This window comes from Patagioenas fasciata, chromosome 10 (assembly GCF_037038585.1).
Source record: "Patagioenas fasciata isolate bPatFas1 chromosome 10, bPatFas1.hap1, whole genome shotgun sequence".
Lineage (NCBI taxonomy): Eukaryota > Metazoa > Chordata > Aves > Columbiformes > Columbidae > Patagioenas > Patagioenas fasciata.
Window position 1 is genome coordinate 11,690,097 of NC_092529.1, and position 20,756 is coordinate 11,710,852.

At 45.8% G+C, this 20,756-nt stretch overlaps 1 protein-coding gene across 3 annotated transcripts in view; it reads left to right on the plus strand.

Moving 5' to 3' along the window:
- Positions 1 to 20,756, plus strand: part of BSN (bassoon presynaptic cytomatrix protein) — a 92,667-nt gene that overhangs the window by 11,346 nt on the left and 60,565 nt on the right. For 2 of the 3 annotated variants that reach the window (XM_065845484.2, XM_065845485.2), the window contains exon 2: positions 13,000 to 13,399. In XM_065845484.2, coding sequence (XP_065701556.1) covers positions 13,000 to 13,399 — 400 coding nt within the window. Of the gene's footprint in view, positions 1 to 7,032; positions 7,220 to 12,999; positions 13,400 to 20,756 lie in introns of those variants that run through there. The other variant, XM_071813147.1, reaches the window with a different exon arrangement.

The following is a 20,756-nucleotide window of genomic DNA, read 5'->3' on the forward strand; positions in this document are numbered from 1 at the left end:
TGCTGTTGCGTTATCGACTCCTAGTTCAGGACTTGTTGTGGGGCTCCAAGTTTGGGACCATTAATATGGTCCTTGTAGGGCCAGCAGTGAACCATGTGTTGTCCTTGGAGCACGCAGATCTTCCCCATATTTCCTCTGAGGTGTATCAACCGTGTTGTCCTCTGCCCACTTACAGTAAGCCACCATATTTTGGGTTTCCTTTGACCTGTTCCCAGCAAGTTTTCTCAACAGACCAGGCAGGTTTTGGTAGCTATCCTTTGGACCGTTGCCCTTCGGGACCTTCTCTGCGCTCCTCTGCTCCCCTGCTGGGAATGGCTCAGAGGAGGGCGAGGAAACCGCTGCCAGGCTGCTCCCAAAACATATCCCTGGGCTGCGTCTGCTCCAAAATGAACCTGCGAGATGTCTGCAGCAGATAGTGCTGGAGCACATTGTACTGGGGCTTTCCGTAAATGCTCCTGGCACCAGCGTACGTGAGAAGCAATGCGGGTTCTGCTGGCATGGCTGTACATCGCTCCGTGCTGCTCAGGGTCTGCCCTGGCTGTCCCTCGGTATTTAGGGCAGCACTGTAGTCCCAAGGAGTGGAGATTTCCAAGCCTTCTCTTTTTCCCCACTTGTCTGCAGGTAGTTGTGGAGTTTTGCTTTGGAATCCTGTAGATGGGGTTGTTTCCATTGATAAGGAGCAGAGATCTTGGAGTCTGCTGGTCCTGAAGGGCACCCAGCCTGGCCCCCTCCCTCTGCTGAGGTCCCACTGCCCAGGGCTGGGCAGCAGAGGGGACATCTGGTCCTTTACTGTCCTTTGAACCTGTTTTGGGAGTGGTTTGCAGAGCTGGTAAAGCCCGTTTACCACTTTATTAGATGAGGTTTTGACTGGTTACATGACAATAATGACAGACCATCAGTTCTTGTTTGAGTGGAGAAGACAGTCCGTATTAGTATGTTGTATGCCATTGATTACCTTAACCTGGCAAAAAAAAGGCATCTAGCAAGATCACTCTGGGAGAGAACTGTAAACCATTCTGTGAAATATCTCCTTAGATGTCCCTTTTATACTTTATTTTATCTGCCTTTCTCATCTTGGAGTGCCTCCTAGCTGCACTGGTTAATGGGTTAGGATATGGTTCCTGTTGGCTGTACAACTCGGTTTCATCCAATGCATGTCAGTAGTTACTGACATAATTTTGATTTATTATTAACTAAAAATACAGTCCCAACCACTCTGAATTAAAAAATTATTGTGCCTTTCTTATTTCTTTGAGATGTGCAAACAAAATCAGCTAGCTGCTTTGGGGAGTTATGAGAAACACTTTCTACTTATCAACATATCTAAAATCTGGCTCACTTATCAAATCAACTTCTCAGCCTTAAATTTTACCTGCTTCCATTTCTGCCAAGTCAAACGTTTCAATGGAACCTCGAGGACAGATACATCAAATATGCAGATGCATCAGTCTCTTTGGGGACAAATGTTCTGGTTTGAGGTACGTGTGGCAGGGAAACGCGCACAGGGACAAGGTGCCTCAGAGGATTGCAGACGCCGGAGAAGTGTTTTCCTTTGATCCTATACAGAATTTGGCAGGGGGATTTCAGACTCTCCTGTTTCATATGTACATTTAAACTGAACAGCTTGAAATATTGAAGTTGATGGTGTCTCTTACTGTATTGGTAATGTATTATTCTTGGGGTTGGCTTTATCTTTCCTGTTGTGAATAACAAGTTTTACAAGCAAAAATGTTTATTAATTCTGAGTTTGGTTTGCTGTTTGCATTTGGGCTTCTGATTCACATCTCTGAAACCCAGGAAATACAAATACAAATCTAAGACACACACACAACTATATTCAGCCTGTCCTGGCAGGGCGCTTGCAACCACGGTCTTGTCTCTAATAACAGATGTTATCGGGCCATATGTGCTGGTATGGAGAACGTCAGGGATGGAGAAGCTTCTGCAGCTGAGAAGTGTTTCCCGCCAACACAACCTGATGTGAAATTTTCATCCAGGGGTGTCTGACCATGTTGGACACCATGAGGGTGGGGAAGCAGTGGAACAGCTGCCGAGAGATGCTCTGGATGCCCCGTCCCTGAAGTGTTCAAGGGCAGGTTGGACAGGGCTTTGAGCAACCTGGTCTAGTGGAAGGTGTCCCTGCCCATGGCAGAGGGTGGAACTAGATGGAACTATGAATGTCTCCTCCTTGCAGGAAAGTGTGGTCTCATCAGTTTTACTGTGTACCCCTACATGCGCAGTACTTGGAGCTCCTTGGGAGGATGTGAGTTGATCCCTGTTTCCTCAGACCCTGCCCAGATGATCTTCTCGTGATTCCTCTTCCACACCTTAGATGTCAGCTCTCCTGCCAACCTGAGGCGACAACAGAAAAAAAATTAAGGACCTAAATGGCTTGTGGAGGAGTTAGATGGACAATTATGGGATGGCCCAAATGCTGTGAGGTGGAAGGACGCAACTGCAGGACGGATAAAAATTCTACAGTTTTTCACACGTGCAAAAAAGAAAAATACATGAGGTCTCACGTTTCATTTGCCCAAGCTCAAAGAGGGTGCAAAGCCAGGACTTTTCTGTTGCTGCAGTCACCAGGAGCTGTTTGTCTCTCTGCAGTGTGGTTGTCTGATTTCCTCTCCTGGAAATTGCAGTTTTAACTGGGTTTTTCTTTCCTTTTTCTAAAAATACAAACCGATTTCTTTCTGGTATGTCATTACCGCCTCATTTTTAACAGCACTTCTCTTTCTGATGGATCTTCCTATTTTTTATGCCTGGAATGAGCGTTGTTCCTTGTTCCGGGCTGAGTTTGGTTGACTCAAGCTGTCACGGAGATGGATAATGATATATTTTTTTTGCTTCAGCTTTTAATTTTGAAACATGGGTGGAACTCATCCAAAAAAGGGGCCATGCAGTCTTCCCAGCTTCTTAATGGTCAAAAGCAAATTTCTTGTGGCCAGGGGTTTCGTAGGAGCACAGGGATCTGCTGGTGGTGTGGACAGGACCGTGAATGCTGTCCTGGTGGAGCCAGACCCATGTGGTTGAGCCCCTCTACCCACCAGCCCAAACTGCTCTCAGTGTTGGGGCACTCACCCGCAGCTGCAGAAACCCCTCCAGCTCCTGGACCGATCAAGCCTAAAACTCAAAAGGGAGCCTTGCAAAACCAGCCTTTTGTGCCACTTGCCATGGGGGAAAAAAGCCAAAAGCGAGTCAAGAGAACGGGCTGCCTGTGCTCTTCTCTTTGATTTGCTTTCCAGAATGCATTTTTCCCAAAATAACTTAATTGTCTGGTTTTTTTTTTTTTTGTAGATCATTCTATATTTGCAGATGAACATTACATTGACATTTTCTGAGGACTGTCCAAAATGGCTTGAAGAACTCTTTGCTGAGCGGCAGTACCTCATTTAGAGCCCATCACCATGCGTGGCTATGGTTGTATTCTCTTCTATGCGTTATTCCACATTCCTTGACCTTGGATTCCACCTGCTGCAGTATTTCGAGGCACCCATTTCAGGAGAGCCTTCTCAAGCTCTTTGCATTCGGTTTTAGCTCTGAATGCTCTGAATAAATTTGCATGTCTCAGCAAACTTGCCCCTTGATTATTCCCCTCCTTCCCAGACCATTTATGAACGTATCCCATGGCAGGGCCTGCAACTCTGCTTGTGACAACCTCTGTCCTCAGTGTCTGCAATTGTGGTCAGCTATTAACCCACAAGAAGGTTTCCCCTTATTTTACCACCTTTTACTTATTTTTTTCCTTCTTTCTTTCTAGCTTTTTATCTGAACGTTTGTCCTCCTGAGGCAATTTTTCAGACTAATCCTATATATGAAACAGTTCTGGTATGGGAACCTTCATCAATTTCTCCTTATCAAACAGCATGGCAAAGGCTGGATTTATCTTTTCTTTTACATTCTTGCATTCCTTAAATATTTCTGTTGCATTTCAATTTTCTTTCAGTTTTTCAGATTCCTTGGCAGATTGTCTATTTCTAAAGTTTTAGATTTTCTTTTTTTCCCAATTTATGAATTGTTCCGTAAGGGATTTTTTTTGTATGCTTTATTAAGTTTTTAAATTGCCAAAATATGCTGGTTTTTTGTTGTGGTTTTTCCCGATCTAGATACAATTTTTACTTTTTAAAGGTTTTCCTTTTACTCCTGTAGCCTTATTTGTGCCACTCTTTAATTATATTACCTTGTTATGGCCACGTCTTAAACCTTTTATTGATAGTGTACGTTGTGCCGGAGGCCCTAATGTGCTAACAGATGCCATGGAAATTTCCCTTTCTTACCCTTCCATATGCTGCTTTTAATTTCTCTTTAACAAAATTTCTCACTTTTACTGATTTCTTTTTCCCCCACCCTCCCCATTAAATCTGAGCAGTGTAGTAGTCGTGTATTTGTGTCTTTTTTCCAGTCCTGCAAACAGATTGAAGCTGAGTCTCTTATGGTCACTGTTACAGAAAGTTTCTATCGTCAGTTTTGGCATCTGGGAGCAGGCGCCGTGCCTGTCGCAGGACTCTCTAGAGGGACTTTTAAAATTATAGATTTACAAAGTAAGCGTTCATGAGCCATGCGCCATAAAAATTCCTTTGCTTGATGCCGTGGTTTATCTTGTGGCTTTGTTGGCATTTCATAAGTACAGTAATTCATGCTTTACTGGGATAAAGGTCTTTAGTTAAACGTGACCACGGCAATCAGCAATTTTACTGCTTAATTGCTAGAGCTTGGTTATAAGATGTAAGTGGGGGGAGGCAGAGGGGAGAGATTGCTCCATGGCTGGGGTACTTTACCCATCATACTTGTCCTTTCTGGTGCCTGCATTATTTTCAAGACTGTCACAACCCTTTATAAAGTATATGATGTTTAACGTACATAAATGACTGGTTCACAGCAATCACTTGGGCTGGGGAAGAACATGGAGGCCATACATCGAATAGGTGGGTAGAAACCTGATTCAAAAGATGGTTCCAGCTCACCCCGCCCTGGGACTTCTGGGGACATTTATCCCCATTTCAGCCGCCATTTCACTATGTGCTCCTGGTGTCGATTGTGGGGCTGTATCTCGGTGGCAGGGCTCTCCATCATTTAGAATCATAGAATGATTTGGGTTGAAGGGACCTTCCAAGTTCATCCAGTCCAACCCCTACCATGAGCAGGGACATCTTCACCCAGATCAGGTTGCTCAGAGCCCCGTCCAGCCTGGCCTGCGATGTCTCCAGGGATGGGGCATCCAGCATGTGGGGCAACCTGGGCCAGGCTCTCACCACTCTCGCAGGGCTTCCAAGTCCTGCGGTGAGGAGGAGAGAATCTCTGCAGGCAACTTCACCATCCTGCCTGCAGCATCCCCCAGGCACGGCCACCCCCAGCACTCATCTCAATTAACGTGGAGTTTGGTGCACTCAGCGCGGGGACACTTAATGACCCCACAGCCGGGCAGATGTGCTGAGCATCCCCCTTTCGGCAGCATCCTGAGGGACAGCGGAGGGGCTGCTGCTGCCTCCCCTCCTTCCAGCTCTCCTTGATGGCCCCAAGGCTGCTCTTCCCCCACACCCATGGTCCAAAGCTGACCTACCAACTGCACCCGTGCGCTGGAAGAGCTACCGTTCCTCCTTGCTTCATATCTTCCAGGTACTTCCTCAGTGCCCAGAGAGATGCAGGCACTGGATCAGAAATCCAGTGGACATTTCTAATAGCTTGGCGTTCACCTCGGGGATGGCGTGTCTGTAGGCGCGGTGAAGCTGGGCTCCTGCTTCGTGTCTGCATCCCGGCTCTCAGCAGCTTGCCGTACTTCTCCTCGTACGCCATGCAGCTAATTGCATCACGATCTAGAAGCAGCTCCTGTTCTCTCTCTGGAAGATTTACATGTAGTTTTCTGCTGTAGCAGAGGAAATAGATTTTCCTTGACACCGAGGCAGAATGGATATCAGACACCCCACTTATCCTCGAGAGATTTTAATGCTTTGAAGTTCAAGACTGTAAATGTTCTCAGCGACAGTTAAATCACTTGGAAAGGAGACCCGTTCAAATCTTTCAACCTTCAGTGTGCCTGCTCCTGTAAAGCTATCTCAGAAGAAATCTCTTTGATATATATTGGACTGAGATAATCACCTGCAGGTTCTTCTGTCATGCCAGCTGCTGGAGGCTCTGAGGGGCTTGGCCAAGATCCTGACAGCAGTGATGCACATTTTGGGCATTGGCAGCTGAAAGAGCATCTCCCCAGGGCAACATGTGGGGGTCTGCAGGTCACTTGGTGACTTTCTGGCCTGTGAGTGCTTGTGGGAGGGGGGCAAAAGTCTCCCCTGATTCCAGTTCAGGTCTTGGGCTTCAGAGAGGCTGTTCTGGACTCTATGGGGACCAGTTGCTGATGTTCACCATGGTCTCCATAGGGTGACCAGTAGACGTCAGACCTGGGAATTCTCTGGGGAGAAGTTTGGGGTTGCTGGGCTGGTGGGTGTGAGCAGCCCTTGCTCTGGTTTTATGGCACAAAGCACCTGGAGGGAAATTGTTCTTAACTGTACTAGGGCCAAGTTAGGTGCAGATTAAGTATTTATTTGCCACATGGCAAAATTAGAATAGAGTAGAATAGAATAGAATAGAATAGAATAGAATAGAATAGAATAGAATAGAATAGAATAGAATAGAATAGAATAGGTTTGGTTGGAAGGGACCTGTAACAATCATCTCTTCCAAATGTAATTGATCATGATTCACAAACACTTACAGAAAGGCAGTGTACAGGAATGTAGATAAGCAAGTAAATGCTTATTTAGAGCTTAAATCAGTCATAAATCCTGCTTTCGGTACATAGGATTCATCTAACAAGATGGCAGATGCTTCTTGACAACCTTGCTTCATACAGCAGCGTGAGTGACATTGGTGGGTTATCCTGTTGCTGATTCTCGGTTGAACCATGTGTAATGCTAATAAGATGGAAAATAACTGGTTTGTGGTGGACTGAGGCTCTTCCTAATCTTGCCTTTGCAGAATACTGAGTCATGCCCCTATAGTGTGGATGTAAACGGGAAAACGTCTGGTCCTTGTTACGTTTCCATGGATTGCGTAGACCTCTGCCTTTTAAACGAAGGAGAAGCTGGCAGCAGTGCCCAGTGTGTTATCTTCTGCAAAACCAGGGGCCACAGGAAGAATCCAGCAGACCATGTGTCCCAGTGCTGCCTGCCCCATGGCAGCACCGTGCTGGGATGCGGTTCCTCAGGGGAAGGTCATTTGGCGGGTATGTTAAGGGCAAGTGGCTTATGCCGCTGCCTGCGTGGTAGCTCCCCGTTCAACTCCAGCCCCAGGGGGGTTTAGGAGGGAGGCAGAGGACTTGAGGATGTCACGTTCCTCTGTATTTATGAGAACAGGTATGTGGGTGGAGGTTAGGGGCCCAAATGATTGCCCAGGAGCTCCAGCATTCCATTCAGCATCAGGAGGTGGGTGTTAGGGACACCTCGGTCATGGGAAAAATGCCTGACAGAAGTTGCATCTTATTTGATGGGTGGGGATAGAGCAGCCTTGGAGCAAAAGCTGCGGGAGAATGGGGTTTTTCCACTGCTCACAAAAGCGAGGCATTAACCACCGCGGCCATTCACGAGAGTGCTTGTGTTGGCATCTAGCAAAATGCTCCCTGACAGTTTCTAGTCACCATTTCATATTTTCTGTTTTGTTTTCAGCTGTGTGACATTCGCTGTTTTTAAACCATCCAGTACACACATTTCCAGCACAAACTTCTTCCTGCACGGACAGAAATGTAATTAAGTCGAGGGCACTTGTATTTAAGCAGGTGCTGATTTTTAATTCTGTAACTGCTTCCTTTTTAGTCAAAGCAGAATCCGATACAGCATTCCCTGTGTAGCACGTTTAGAGCTACGAAGCTGCCACCGATAAAACGCCCAAGCTCGGTGAATGTTTCAGTAGGAGATTTTCAGAGCACGTAGCTGAAACTGGAGGCCCTCCCCATCAGACACATCTTTTTCTGTTTATTTAGTAAAAGGTTACATGTCCTATTTTCTAGCCTGACTTGCTGATTGGCAGCATATACCAGCTAATGTTTGATATTATCCCATGCAGTTCCTATGCTGACCCACAAGCATTAGGAATTATGAATTTTTGAGTCAAAGCCAGTGCCATTTTGACGTAGAGTGCAGCTCCCCTTTTCCTTAGCTACCTCTTTTCTTCTAAATAGGTTATATTCAGTGATTCTTAAAATCAGTCATGTGGATGTTCACATCAGGTTTCAGTCGAACCAAGTAGGTCAAATCTCTGCTCGTAGCTGAGCAGCTCTAATTCTTGTTTGTTAACCCAGCCTCCCTCTTTTGGGTGTGAGCATCTACACATCTTCTGTCTTTTTGTGCTTTCTCTTGATTTATTTGCTTCTCATACACTTGGTTTTACTGCAGGTAATCAGGCATTTGTTTTCCCTTTTTTTTTCCTACTAATCGAAAAGACTTGCTTGTCCCCATTTTGCTTATTTTTGATATGGATGTGAAGCTACAAGCTCCCTTCCGTGGACAAATCCAGCTCTTCTCTGTGAAGCCTGAGCAGGGCATGCTCTGTGTGAAATGATGGCAATGGTGCCATTTGTTTTCATGTTCTTTTTATACACTATAATGTAGTAATTAGATCAGTTGCCCAGCGAGCAGAAGACCCATTTAAATATCCACCAGGCAGAGAAAGGGATGCAGTCCTTGTTTCCCAGCTGCATAAATGGGCTGCGGCTCCCGAAGGATTTACTGGGCTCAGAGATGCCAAGTTCCCCGTGGATGTGAGTGCTGCCAGGGATGGTGACAGCTGAGCACATGGATGCGGCTGCCGTGTTCAAGGGGGGAACATGAAATTAGGAGTAAACCAATGCACATGCGCTCTTGAACTTCTCCACAAACTCTGCCTGAACCAGACCGAGTTACCAGCCATGTGCGTAGATTTTGCTTAATGTCATTATTATTTGTTTTATAGCAAAGATTTTAATGGTGTTGGCATTTACCTTGTGATGGTTATTGCTCCCCAGTTAGCATCGTGTATGAAAAGGGACCCATTGACACCTCTTGGGATGCTGGTTCCAAGCTTGGGTCTTGTCTGTAAAATTTAGTGGCCCCAATGAACTTATCTGAGTTAAATTAGAGGAATTCCCTTCTGCAGGCACTGCCTTCACCTGGGAATTCCCAGGCTGTACCAGTTTACTGGAGAAGGATTGTAAACCAATACTATGTCACTGTATCACTTTCATCTCTCCTAAAGCTGCCGGCATCTTTTCACTGATATGGCCATGCCATTAGAAGTTAGGTTTAGGACAAACCATCTTTTTCTGAAATTAAACATTAACCAACAGTCTAACGTTTGTTTTGGCTGTAAACGGGATTCTGTTTTTAAAGCCTTTCCAATTCCTGTTATTTTAAAGAAAAAAAAAAATGTTTACAGAAGGGAAAAAAGTCAGACATAAAAAATCCGAAGTGCTGGTGACACCTTACACTGCTGAGCTTGATTTTGAGGAGAATGGCTTTGACCCTTGGTTTTCATTATGCTGTTCATTCTTCTGATCGTCTCAGTCAGTTGTTCTCCCAGCCTACCACGACGTTGGCACCAGCCCTAAATAGAAAGGCTGGTTTCATATCTGTGCTTGTTCCTGGGTGGAACACAGGAAGTTCTGTGCTTTTTTAATCAGGAGAGCTGTCTGATGGAGAAGTGGACCTGGGTACAGATTAACCTGTCAGGGTGATTTTTAGCTCTGGGCTACGTGGCGAACAACCTTTGTAGTTCAGCCTTCTCCCTAGCCTGGGGCTGAGGGTTAATTTTTGTGGGTGTTTTGCAATTCTTCATGTCAGGAGACGGGCAGACGCTTCTTTCACTGAACCAGCCAGTCTGGCCGTGGCGTGGTTTGATGCTGTGTCAGCTTCACGGTGGAAAATTGAGGGAGTTCTGGAAAGCAAGAAGAAAGCCATAATTTTTCAATTTAAAAATAAAATAAATAAGGAAGCAATTGGCAACCTGCCGGTGGTTGTGGGCAGATTAATAGAACTGCCTGTCTGACCTTGTCTCGATAAAGCCTTAATAGACAGAATATAATAAATGGAAACCTCAACGGTATAATTGTTAATGAGCTTAGTCAAATGCACTCAATATTCTTTACTTGGACGATATTATAACTCTCTTGGTATCTGTGAGAGTGCTGCTGAATTTGGACCTGTGGAGGTGTTTGAGCAATTTCACAATTAGGGTGGTGCAGAGTCAATAAGGCAGGTGAAACCCTGCCTTATTAAGATATCCCAATTTGATTGTTAATGAGTGACCTAGTGGCATTGGGAGGAATGCCTTTGGAACTAGTTAGCAGCCCAGTGCTAGTTAATATTTTTATCAGTGATGAAGAGGGCTGTAGTGAAAAACGGGGACAAGCTGCAGTTTGGACTTCGGTAACAACAACAAAAGGGTTTGTAGATGGGTACAAGACATGAACATTGGAGCATCCTGGTAAAGCAAGCCACAAGCGTGGGCCTGCGTCTGACTCAACATGACTGTTCTCATGTTCTTTCCTGGGGCAGCTCTCTTGTATTTAGTTACTGCATTTGACAGGCCAGATGATTCCTTCTGGGCTTAAAATTTCATGGACATGTTCAACTGGTGCAAGTGAGAGACAGCCCAGCCCGTGTCATGGGGCAGCTGGGGCATCTTGGGTAATTATAAAATAAATAAACACGTTAAAAAAGAGTGAAACTGCTGCTGGGAGCCGGATGGAATGGTGCACAGTGTTCCTTTGCACCTGAAAGGTGAAGAAGCTCCATCCTGGGCTGAAAAAATTCACTCTTTGTATAAGGAAGGTACTTAAGCCAGACTGCTAGTACAGCTGATACCAGCTATAAAAATAAATGATAGCTACTAATATACTACTGAACACTTCTGCTGCAGGTAGCTGCTGTACGTTTTTTCCATTTTTCACTGAGCTGGAAAGTGAGACTATGGTTTCATGCTATTTCTGTGGTCAGACCTGGTCTGAATTCCTACTTGGTGGTAAACTTTTTTTTTTTTGTATCAAAAGGAAAAAAATAAATTGAATTTTGAAATTTGCAGTGGAACAACCATTCTCCTGTTCCAAACTACAGTTATTTGACCATATATACATGCATTTCTTCAAATAATGTTATTTCAGTGTTACATAATACACCATCAGGATAGTGTGTTTGCTAGTACATGAATACTGTTTCCATAAGAATTAAATGTAAGGAGAGAAAGTGCATTTTGCTTTCCGACAGTACTTTCTCCCGCTGTCTAGGACTGTGCTCTCCCATCTGCACAAGCTACGATGCCGCACGTTTTACGGGGCAGCAGTTTTGCAACCCTCTGCATCCAGAGGCAAATCCCGATTCCGGCTCAGGGGTGTCAGTGCCCACGATGGGGGAGCAGCACGTGCAAATGGCACCGATTGCAGGTGTCTGGCTGCAGGGCCAGGTGCAGTTTGCTCTTTAGTCTGGAACAGATCAGTTACTCCCTTATTGCTTTGCTTTATTATTATTGTGCAATGCCTCCTTCAGAGAAGTGGGTTTCAATCTGCAGCTGAACAGTATTCCCAAAGTGCTATTTTAATATTTATTTTCATCTGACTTACTATTACTGTGGCAACATGCACTTTGAATTTCATTAGTTTTATGCATTTAAGTTCCCTTTTTAAACCTTCATAAGGTCAGACCCTGCTTGGGTAAATCAACAATTTATTAAATTTGAGATTCTGAGTAATTTTTTTCCTGAAACAGCTGTAGATCACAGGTAATGGGGGCATTAGGGCTTCTGCCTTTTTGAGAAATATTTGTGGGCCTTTCTGATAAACAGGTGCACCAGATTATTCTGTACTTAGATAAATGTCTTGCATGGCAGATCCGTTCTCCTGCACTCACGGTCTGTCAGCAGCACATCACAGGGTACCTGCGCTGCAATACCGCGGGAGGTGGGCTGGGCAGGATCTCATACTCTGCAGCACAAGAACTCAAAGCTCTTGCAGTTGTAGCTGCTCCAGAGCTCCCTGGAGCACTCGCCCCTCGCCCCGAGTGCTGGGGGGGAGGGATCACATGCTGTGGGGTGCTGGATCACATGCTGTGGGGTGCTGAGCATCCCACACAGGCTCCAGGATGATTGCTGAGCAGCAGCAGGTGCAATGTCAACCCTAGGGGTCCTCCTGGGGAGCTGGGGTTTCATAGGCAGATTTTGTAGCCTTATCCTGGTGACCTGACGCATCCCAGCTGGTTTTCTGCCCAGTGAAGACTCGCATCACCCAGAAGAGTGTTCAGCTGTGGCCAGCCATCCCCACACAAGCCCCTGTTCCCCAGAGTTCTCCTTTTAATAATGATTCCTAAAGCAAACCTTATGTCCACTCCCTTAATTTCCCACTGTTGTGGCCCCTGGGAAACCAGCCCTCAGTTGCTTTCACCTGTGACTCGCTCAGGGGCAGCTTGACAGTCGGAAAGTATAAGTAGTTCTGCTGCCTCCTTTGAGAGGGCTGTTCCTTCAGTAGCCAGGGCTCCTTGCTGCCTTTTTGTTTCACAGCAACTCATAAAAGTAGGTGATAAGAAGATGGTTTAGCACACATAGGCCGTCTCCCTGCGGAAAGGACCCCACAACCTGCAGCCTAGGGTTGCTGCTGCCTCTTGGAGTGCTGGTTTGTACTGGAGAAGAGCTGACAGGGAGCCCGTGGCTGGCAGGGGACTGGGCTGCCCCAAACTCCTTGTTCACATTTTCTGTACGACTTTCTGACTAAAGTTCAACATGGAAAACACCGAATAATTCAATTACATCTCTGCTAATGGGTTATATAAGAGGAAGCTGAAATTGTGCCTTGTTTCATAAGGTAAAGTGTATCTTTCTGCTGATCTGAACAATTTCTCTGGTTTGCAGCGTGGCTTTACTGTGTCTCCTTGGCTAAGCTGGGGCTTTGGGGGTGAAGAGGGACCTTAACATACTTTCTGCATTGACTGGTGTCATTTGAATGTACTAAATCTGGTTTATTCTGTATATTTTTTTATGGTGTTTCAGCACACTAAGGAGACCAGAGCAGCTGGATCAGGCTGGGGCCCAGCGGTCACCATCCCCCTCCCTCGCCCAGACTGCACCCAGCACCCAGAGTCCCCGGGAAATGAGGGGCCGGGGCCAGCCCGGAGTGGCGGCAGAGGGACCACGAAGGATGCTTCAGGTGGACGGCAGGAGCCAGGGCTCGGGAAGGTCTCCCTCGGTGTCACCGGACCGGGGCAGCACCCCTACCTCTCCCTACTCGCTGCCGCAGATCGCCCCCCTCCCCAGCAGCACGCTCTGCCCCATCTGCAAGACGACAGAACTCACCTCCTCCCCCGGCCAGCCCAACTTCAACGCCTGCACCCAGTGTCACAGCAAGGTCTGCAACCAGTGTGGCTTCAACCCCAACCCGCACCTCACCCAGGTAACGTCTCCTCTTCCTCAAGCAGCCTTCCTGGACGGTTTGGGTGGGTGGTGGGGTGACCACCACCAAGGTTTATAGGGAGAGGTTCTTGCTTTCTCCAAGCACAGAAGTTGCACTTTTGCTCTTGGCAGCTATAATGAGGTGGGAGAAGTAAATTAGTTAAAGGGAAATGGTAGACCACCAGAGAGGTTTAGTCTCTGTTGCTTGGACCCCAGGATGCTTGGCTGAGGTGACTTCTACATACACAAAACTGCTGTGATGTTGAAGGAGTAAACAACATGAGGGGAACAGAGGGGTTGCTGGCAACTCTGAGGTGTCGAGCATCTTAAACCTGACTCATCCCAGGGGATGATGTTTTGGTGGCAGCCGAACTTCAGACAACACTGGGCTTGGTGGCAGGAGAAGTGTGAGGATCTGTGTGTGAGATGGTGCCTCACTGGGGAGTGATTCACACTGTGCGGGGTGTGTGATGTGGATGTGCTGGGCTCCTGGGGGTGGATGTGGCAGGGAGGAGGGTGCTGGGGCTGGCTGGGGTGCAGGGCTCCCCGCGCCCATCTGTCAGGTCTGAGACTTCCACGCAGGGTGGGAAGGGACACGGATGCTGCTTTTGTACCTTAGTAAAGAGCTACTAACCTCTGCAAAGATCAGCATAAAGTATCAGATTTTAATAAAGGGCCCTGAGGTGGGAATTTGGGCTCCTGCAAGGAAATGCTATGGGTTGCTTTTCTGTTTCACTTTTTAATTGATTTGCTAAATGTTTATTTTGTTGGCCAAGCATTACATTAAAAGTTGACCAAGTACTCTGAATAGTAGCAGTTAAACAGCAAATAAACAAAAATGCACCAGTTGCTCTGGTTCTGGTCAATTGGGACCTGTCTCCTCTGCCTGCGGTGTCCCCTGCCCTGAGTCTCTCTTGCAGACACCCACGTTAAAATGTGCGTGTGCAGAGTCTCTGCGTTACATCTCTAGGTGTTCTCTTTGTATCTGTAGGCCTATCTGCCCTCTGAAATGTGATTGACTGTGGAGCATTTTTAAACATTAAATCAAAAAAATTGGAACTGGGGTGAAGAAGATATGTTGTGGGTTGTGTTTTTTTTTTTTCTTTTTTCTGAGCTTAATATACATTTCAACACCCAGCACCCTTATGACTTGTAAGTAGGTCACTGAGGGAGGTGGGGATGAGAACAGTTGTCCAAGATCGCTGTTTGCAGCGTGTTGGCAGCCGGTGTGACGGGCGGGCTGGGGAGCAGCGGGGGTTGCTGCCGCCATGAGGTGTGACTGGCTTTCCTCAGCAAAATCCCAGTGCTGCTTCTCTAGAGCTCTGTGAAAAGGTGTCTGCAGCAGCCTGGTGGGGCTAAAAAGGGTTCATGGGTGGCAGCTCGGAGGCTGATCTCTTTCTTGGTGGTAGGATCCAGGTTGGGAAGGACCTCCAGAGGTCACCTAGTCCAGCTCAAAGCAGAGATCAGGTGTGGGAGCTCTGGGCTTTCTCCTCTTGGTTCTCAAACTGCCAAGGATGGACCTACTTGGTCCCACCTGCTCCACTGCTTGTCCATCCTCATCCATCCAGTCTGGTCCCTCAAACTCACGGTGTGCTGCAGGGTGGCTGCACAGTGTTGCCAAAGGGGTGGTTTGTTGGTTTATATTTTCCATTTGCATTTCCTTATGAATGTATTTTCATGTGAATAGTTGATATTTCTACTTTGCACTGCAGTGGATATGGACTTGTAACTTCTCTTTCTGCTTTCAAGGTTTTCTAGCAGGGTTAAATCACAAAAAAAATCACATTTTCTAAGAAAACCAAACCAAAGAAAACCAAAATTGTGTTTTACTTGGTACATCCTCTCCTGTGCAGTCTGTGGGACTGTCAGAGACCACACGTGTGGCAAGGTGTGAGCTCTGGTACTTACCTGGCATAACACAGCCGCATGCATTGACTTCCAATACCCTTTTGGAAGCCTGGGGTTTATTTAAGCTTGATGCTTCCGATACGTGTATGTATTTTTAATATATATATATATTATACAATAGCTTTTAAAATATATAATTTATATAAATATAAATAAAATAACAATAGGCTTAGTGTATGAGCTGTAGTCCATCATGCTTCATCCTGCCACTTACAAGTAGCAAAAGCAGATTTTTCCGAGGATGGTTAACCATATTCCCTAACAAAACACCTTGGCTCCATAATTAGGTGATACTTTCTGCTTAGAGGCATATATATTCCTTTGAAAAATTATTTTTCTGTCTTATATTTATTTAATTCTTTTTAATGTGGGTTTGATGATCATTTTATCTTAAAGGCAAGTAATGAATTTCTATCATGACAAAGCATTTAGTCTCTATGGCATCTTGAGTTGATTGCTTGTTGAGAGAAAAAGAAAAAAATAATCTTTTTTTTTAATGTGCTGTCTTCTTATTCCTTTGAGCACCAGCTCATTCTTGTTTCACAACACTGGGCAAACAGAAGTTCCTGTCTGATGTTGGTGTCACTCAATATTTTACATGTAGGTAATCATATTGTTCCCTCTGTTCATCTCTATGCTCCAAAATAACCACTGTCATCGTTTTCAGTTTGGTGGTGTGCTGGCAGGCTGGTTTTCTCGTTCATTCACTTATTCCTGAAGGTCAGTGCTCTTGCCATAGATGGATATTTTAAGCAAAGGGAAATGTGCAGCAGGGAGCTGTAATGGCACCATTAAAGACAAGAAGTTATGAAATGGCATGGTAAAATTTAACAGTTCGCTTACGCTCTTGTGCAGGAAATGGGCTTTTGAATGGAGATGTGTTATTTTAAATGCAAAACTGCAACCTTAACGTTCTACTAGGATTTTTAATTTCTCATTAAAACTTTTTTCTAGTTTCATCTGTGTTGTCTTTGAGGGGTTTTTTGGGCAGCTTTTTCTGCAGGACCGTACCAGCAATTCTGTCGTCTTCTCTGGGGGGAAAATAGCTCAGTTTCAAGCCAGTACAATAGGTTTAGAAAATCCTCTTTTTGTACATCTTTCACTTTGTAATGCCGCTCCTGTGGCTTTTGCTTGACTGATCCTGCAGCATGTTCATCTGATTGGATTTGCTCTGTTTGGTATCACAAGGAGCAACTTGCAGGCGGCCTTTCTGTTCTCGGGGTGTTTGAAGTGCCACTGCACATGGCTAATGTGAGAAATTAATTTCTTCTTCAGTGTCCTCTTAAAATTTTGGGGGTTTCTTTTAATTTGTGCTAAAGTGCTAAACCTAAAAAATGTAGAACTTGGTTTTGATTTTGATCAAGAGCACTGGCACAGCATTAAAATATGTGCTTTAGTTAGTGCTGAAATGAAACTCAAAGTGTCTGGCTGCCTATAGGTTTGCTTGGAACCGTCTGGGGGTTATATAAAAACCTTTGCATTCTTCCTTACCTTTTTGTTGTGCTTGTTTTCAATTTGAAATTGTGTTCATCAGATGCAGTTTCGTAAGTAATCAGGTGCATGCAATAGGTTTTTTCCCTCCCCCCCACCCCGAATAAAAGGAGAATATTTATACAAAATTACTTTCTTTTTGAAGTCCCTGCTTTTGTCCCCAAGCCATTTTGAATGTGTTTGCTATATTTATGACTGTATGAAGTGGTAATACTTGTTAAACTTCAGTTCTGGTCTGTGAGGGCGAAAGCTGATGGACTCCACACAATTCAGTATGAATTCAAGCGAAGCCATTTATTACAGAAACAAGCCTCCTTATATATGCAGTTATTTCCTGATTAGGCGTCCACGCTCCAAGCACGCATTTGCTAATTGGATATCATCTATGTTCACGAGCTGTCCACACACTGAAGTCTCACTGCTGATAGGTCTGTTGATTTACACCATGTTGGGGCCTTGTTATTTCGAAGATGCTTCTCTCCCACGGCAGGTCCTGTTCCCAGCCTTGAAATTCCTGGCTGGTTCAGTAACAAATCTCCATCTAACAGCAACCCTTCCACAACTCAGCCTCAAGAAAATCCCTCAAATCTCCCACACTGGTCCATGTTTTTAGCTCTGTTTAGGGCGACCAAGGACATCATTTGTACTTTTTTGCATTATGAATATAGCGTAATATGAAAAGATGAAATATTTTAAATATCTGATAATAAATCTGTTATCTACGAGCTCTGTGCCATGTAAGATCATCACCAACATTTGATCAGACCTTCAGCAAGTGAAACGTAAAAAGTCTCAGGAAGGATTAAAAGCTTGCTGGTTGGTTTCCCAACAGCCGTTAGGGTGGTTTGTCAGGAGAGGAGAAAGATCTCGTGGCAGCTCTTAAGTTATCTGTAGCAGGAGGATATATCCACAAAAGGAATCTCAAGTTTTTAGGTAAATTTTTAAATGGAAAATAGGCCATCAGCTGAGGAGAGGAGAGTGAAGTAGTATGAATGAACAGTATGGGGCCATATTTATCCTCTTGTAATGTAACAGTAGATAGTTTTCTGCTCAGTATTGTAAGAAAATCCAGGTAAAGTGGAACAAAGGAGTTTAGGGCAGCTGAGGGGTAACTGGGTGCTCAGCAGAGCATCTATGGGAGGAGCAGTGCAGGAGTGGCCTCTGTCCAAGCCTTCTCCAGCCCATCTCCACCAGCATCGCCTCATTCTGTTAGCAGATGACTTTAAAAAAAGACTGGATGTCCTGGGAATTGTGGAGTTGTTCGCATGCCGCTTTTCCCAAGAACCCGTTTCTCATGTGGTTCATTGTTTCAGTTTTATTCTTTGCAGCATGTTAGCATCTGATTTTCAGTAAAACCTGCTGTTTCTGTGAATTAACAGCCCCGTCTGAAGTATCTACGCCTCAGAAGGCTTTGGTTTGACTGGTGACCACTGGTTCAGCGGCCCCACGAGCAAAGGGCCGTGCTTAGGGGTGCCCAGAGGGGTTGTTAGTTCTACATTAAAACCATGGCCATTATTAATACAGTAAATCTCCAATCTCCTCCTTTCATCCCTCATCTCCTGCCTGTCGTTCACTGAACGTCCAAACATTTACAGGTTTCTGATGTCTGCTGTGTAAGCAAGGGCAAAATCCCTGTTGACATCAGCGGTTTCACCCCAGGTCTAATTGGTGCCAAAACAGTTTCGGGGGGAGTCGCTGGGCTCAGCTCCCTGTGGTCTGGGTAGCCCTGAAGTCATTGGAGCACGACTGTAATTTATGTTTCTGTAATTTATGTGGCTCAAAGCCATGTTTTACAGTATGTTGTGTGTTGACACGCTGCCCTGTTGTTCCTGGGTGCTGATGTGGTGGTTTCTGGGACTCTGTGTCCAGCAAGCTCAGGGGCCATCAAGGGGTGAGCATGGTGTGAAAAAGGGTGAATATACTGCTTGCCAACAGATAATTAAACATGATTTTTATGAGACATTTAATCTCTCCTGCCTTTTTAAACAACTAAAGCAGTCCTCCTCCCTGCCTCTTCACTGAGAAGCTGTGGGGTGATGCTGGTGTGGTGTCTCCTGAATTTCCAAGGTTTCTCTGGGTGCAGCAGCTCCAAGATTGGTTTAGTGCTTTGCAGCAGATCTGGCGGCAGAGGAGGAGCCACGAGATTATATTTACGCAGTCTCTTCTCTTGCTGAATGGCAAACCTAACAAGGTTTACTCCTGCCCTTGGGACCTCGTTGGCTATTCATTTTCCTGGCCATGAAGCAACCTCCAGCCTTAGCTCCTGGCAGACGTGCAGCATCGCATCTCAAAGACATATCATCACGCTTGTGCAGAAATGCAAGGCTATGTTTAGATATTGTAGTTCCCTCTCCTCTTAAAGAATGGGTGCTGGGTCTCAAAAAGCAGATCCTGTAGTGGGATAATATTTAACAATAAGTGTTTCTCTGGTCTGGCATCCCCTGTGGATTTTTCCCCCCAGGTGTCATGCTTGTGATGGCTGTGCTAGAGGAGCGGGTAGCTGGGGAGGTAGGGCTGTGGGCCTGGCTCTGTAAGCAGCGGTCCTCTCTGCTGTGCAGCTTTCAGCAGATTCGGGAGCATGTCTTTCCTCCTGTGATCAGGTCAAAACCCAGGATGCCTCCGGGCAAGCAGGATTTGTGTGCTGCCGTGGTGTTAGACAGCTCTTTGCATCTGTGTGTGGCAATGTTGCACCCTGCATCTGTCAGGACCCTGGAGCTGCTGAGTCAAGTTGCCCATTTCAGGATGATTTGTCTTTCAAGATCATCCTTCTTCATGATACAGCTATAAAAATAAATCTGTTGTTAGCATTACGTTGCAGATCCGGGAGAAATTTTCCATTGGATCGGGCTGCACAATGGGAGAGAAACGCGAGTTTTATTCCAATTCATGGTTTGTCTTTAGCAGAGCTTCAGCCAGGAGTGACCTGCATGCACAGCGTGTGATGCTGTTCCCAAGAGCTCAGCACAGCTGCTGATTTATCATGAGGATGCTGCGACTGGGGCTGCCTCTGCCCTGCACAGCGCCCCCAGGGCAGGGATGCTTGTCCTGGGCCATGGCCACGGGGCAGCTCCTGTCCCCAGGGCTGGGGCTGGCGTGCAGCGGGGGCTGCCCAGGACTGGTGCTCAGCAGGGGTGTGCCTGCCTGGAGCAGCCCTCCAGCTCCCTTCGAGAGCACCTTGTGCTGTGAGCATGCTGGAAAAGATAGGCACTAAAAATATGCTTTTTGTGATTGCAGTGGATATTCTGTATATTTTTATGATGAGACAATATTGATAGGAACCGATGTATCACCGTGGACCAACAGATTGTGTGTCTGTATGTGTATTTCTTGCATTTTAGCCTTTCCTCTCCATTACCTTTGCCTTTTAATACCTTTATCCCTATATCGTGTATCCCAGCCCTTGTTTCATCCTGTGCTTACAGGGAAGGGTGCTTCTACTTTCTCTTGGGTGGACTGTTTACTTCTGCTCTTTTTTTTAATGGTATGATTAGCACTGAATAAAGTATCTAATATGAAGCTGGAGTGTAGTATACTTGTACTTGCTGAGGCTTTCTACATATAAATGGCTCGCTTGCCTTTTCAGCCCCCACTACAGCCCGAGCAGGGGCTTCTCTCAGCCTTCTGCAGTGACATGAGACTTGTCTGTTGGACAGATCGCAATTTCAGTTAGAGCCAACAACAATAAAAAAAGAGCTTGTGAGTAATTCTGGCTGTTCCTCCCAGTATGCCGCCTTTCTCTGCGCTCCGTGTGGATGATTCAAATAATGCAAAATTCACTTGTGGAAAATGTCAAAAAAATATCCTGGCTAAACAGTTCCCGGTGACTAACAGGGCTGGTGTTGCTCATGGTGGCTCCCCTGTGCTGACGGATGGCTCTGATGAGCCACGGCAGCAGGGACCTGACTGTGGGGACGCATTGGCGTCCACAGTGACGTCTTAAATTGTTCGGAAGGGATGTG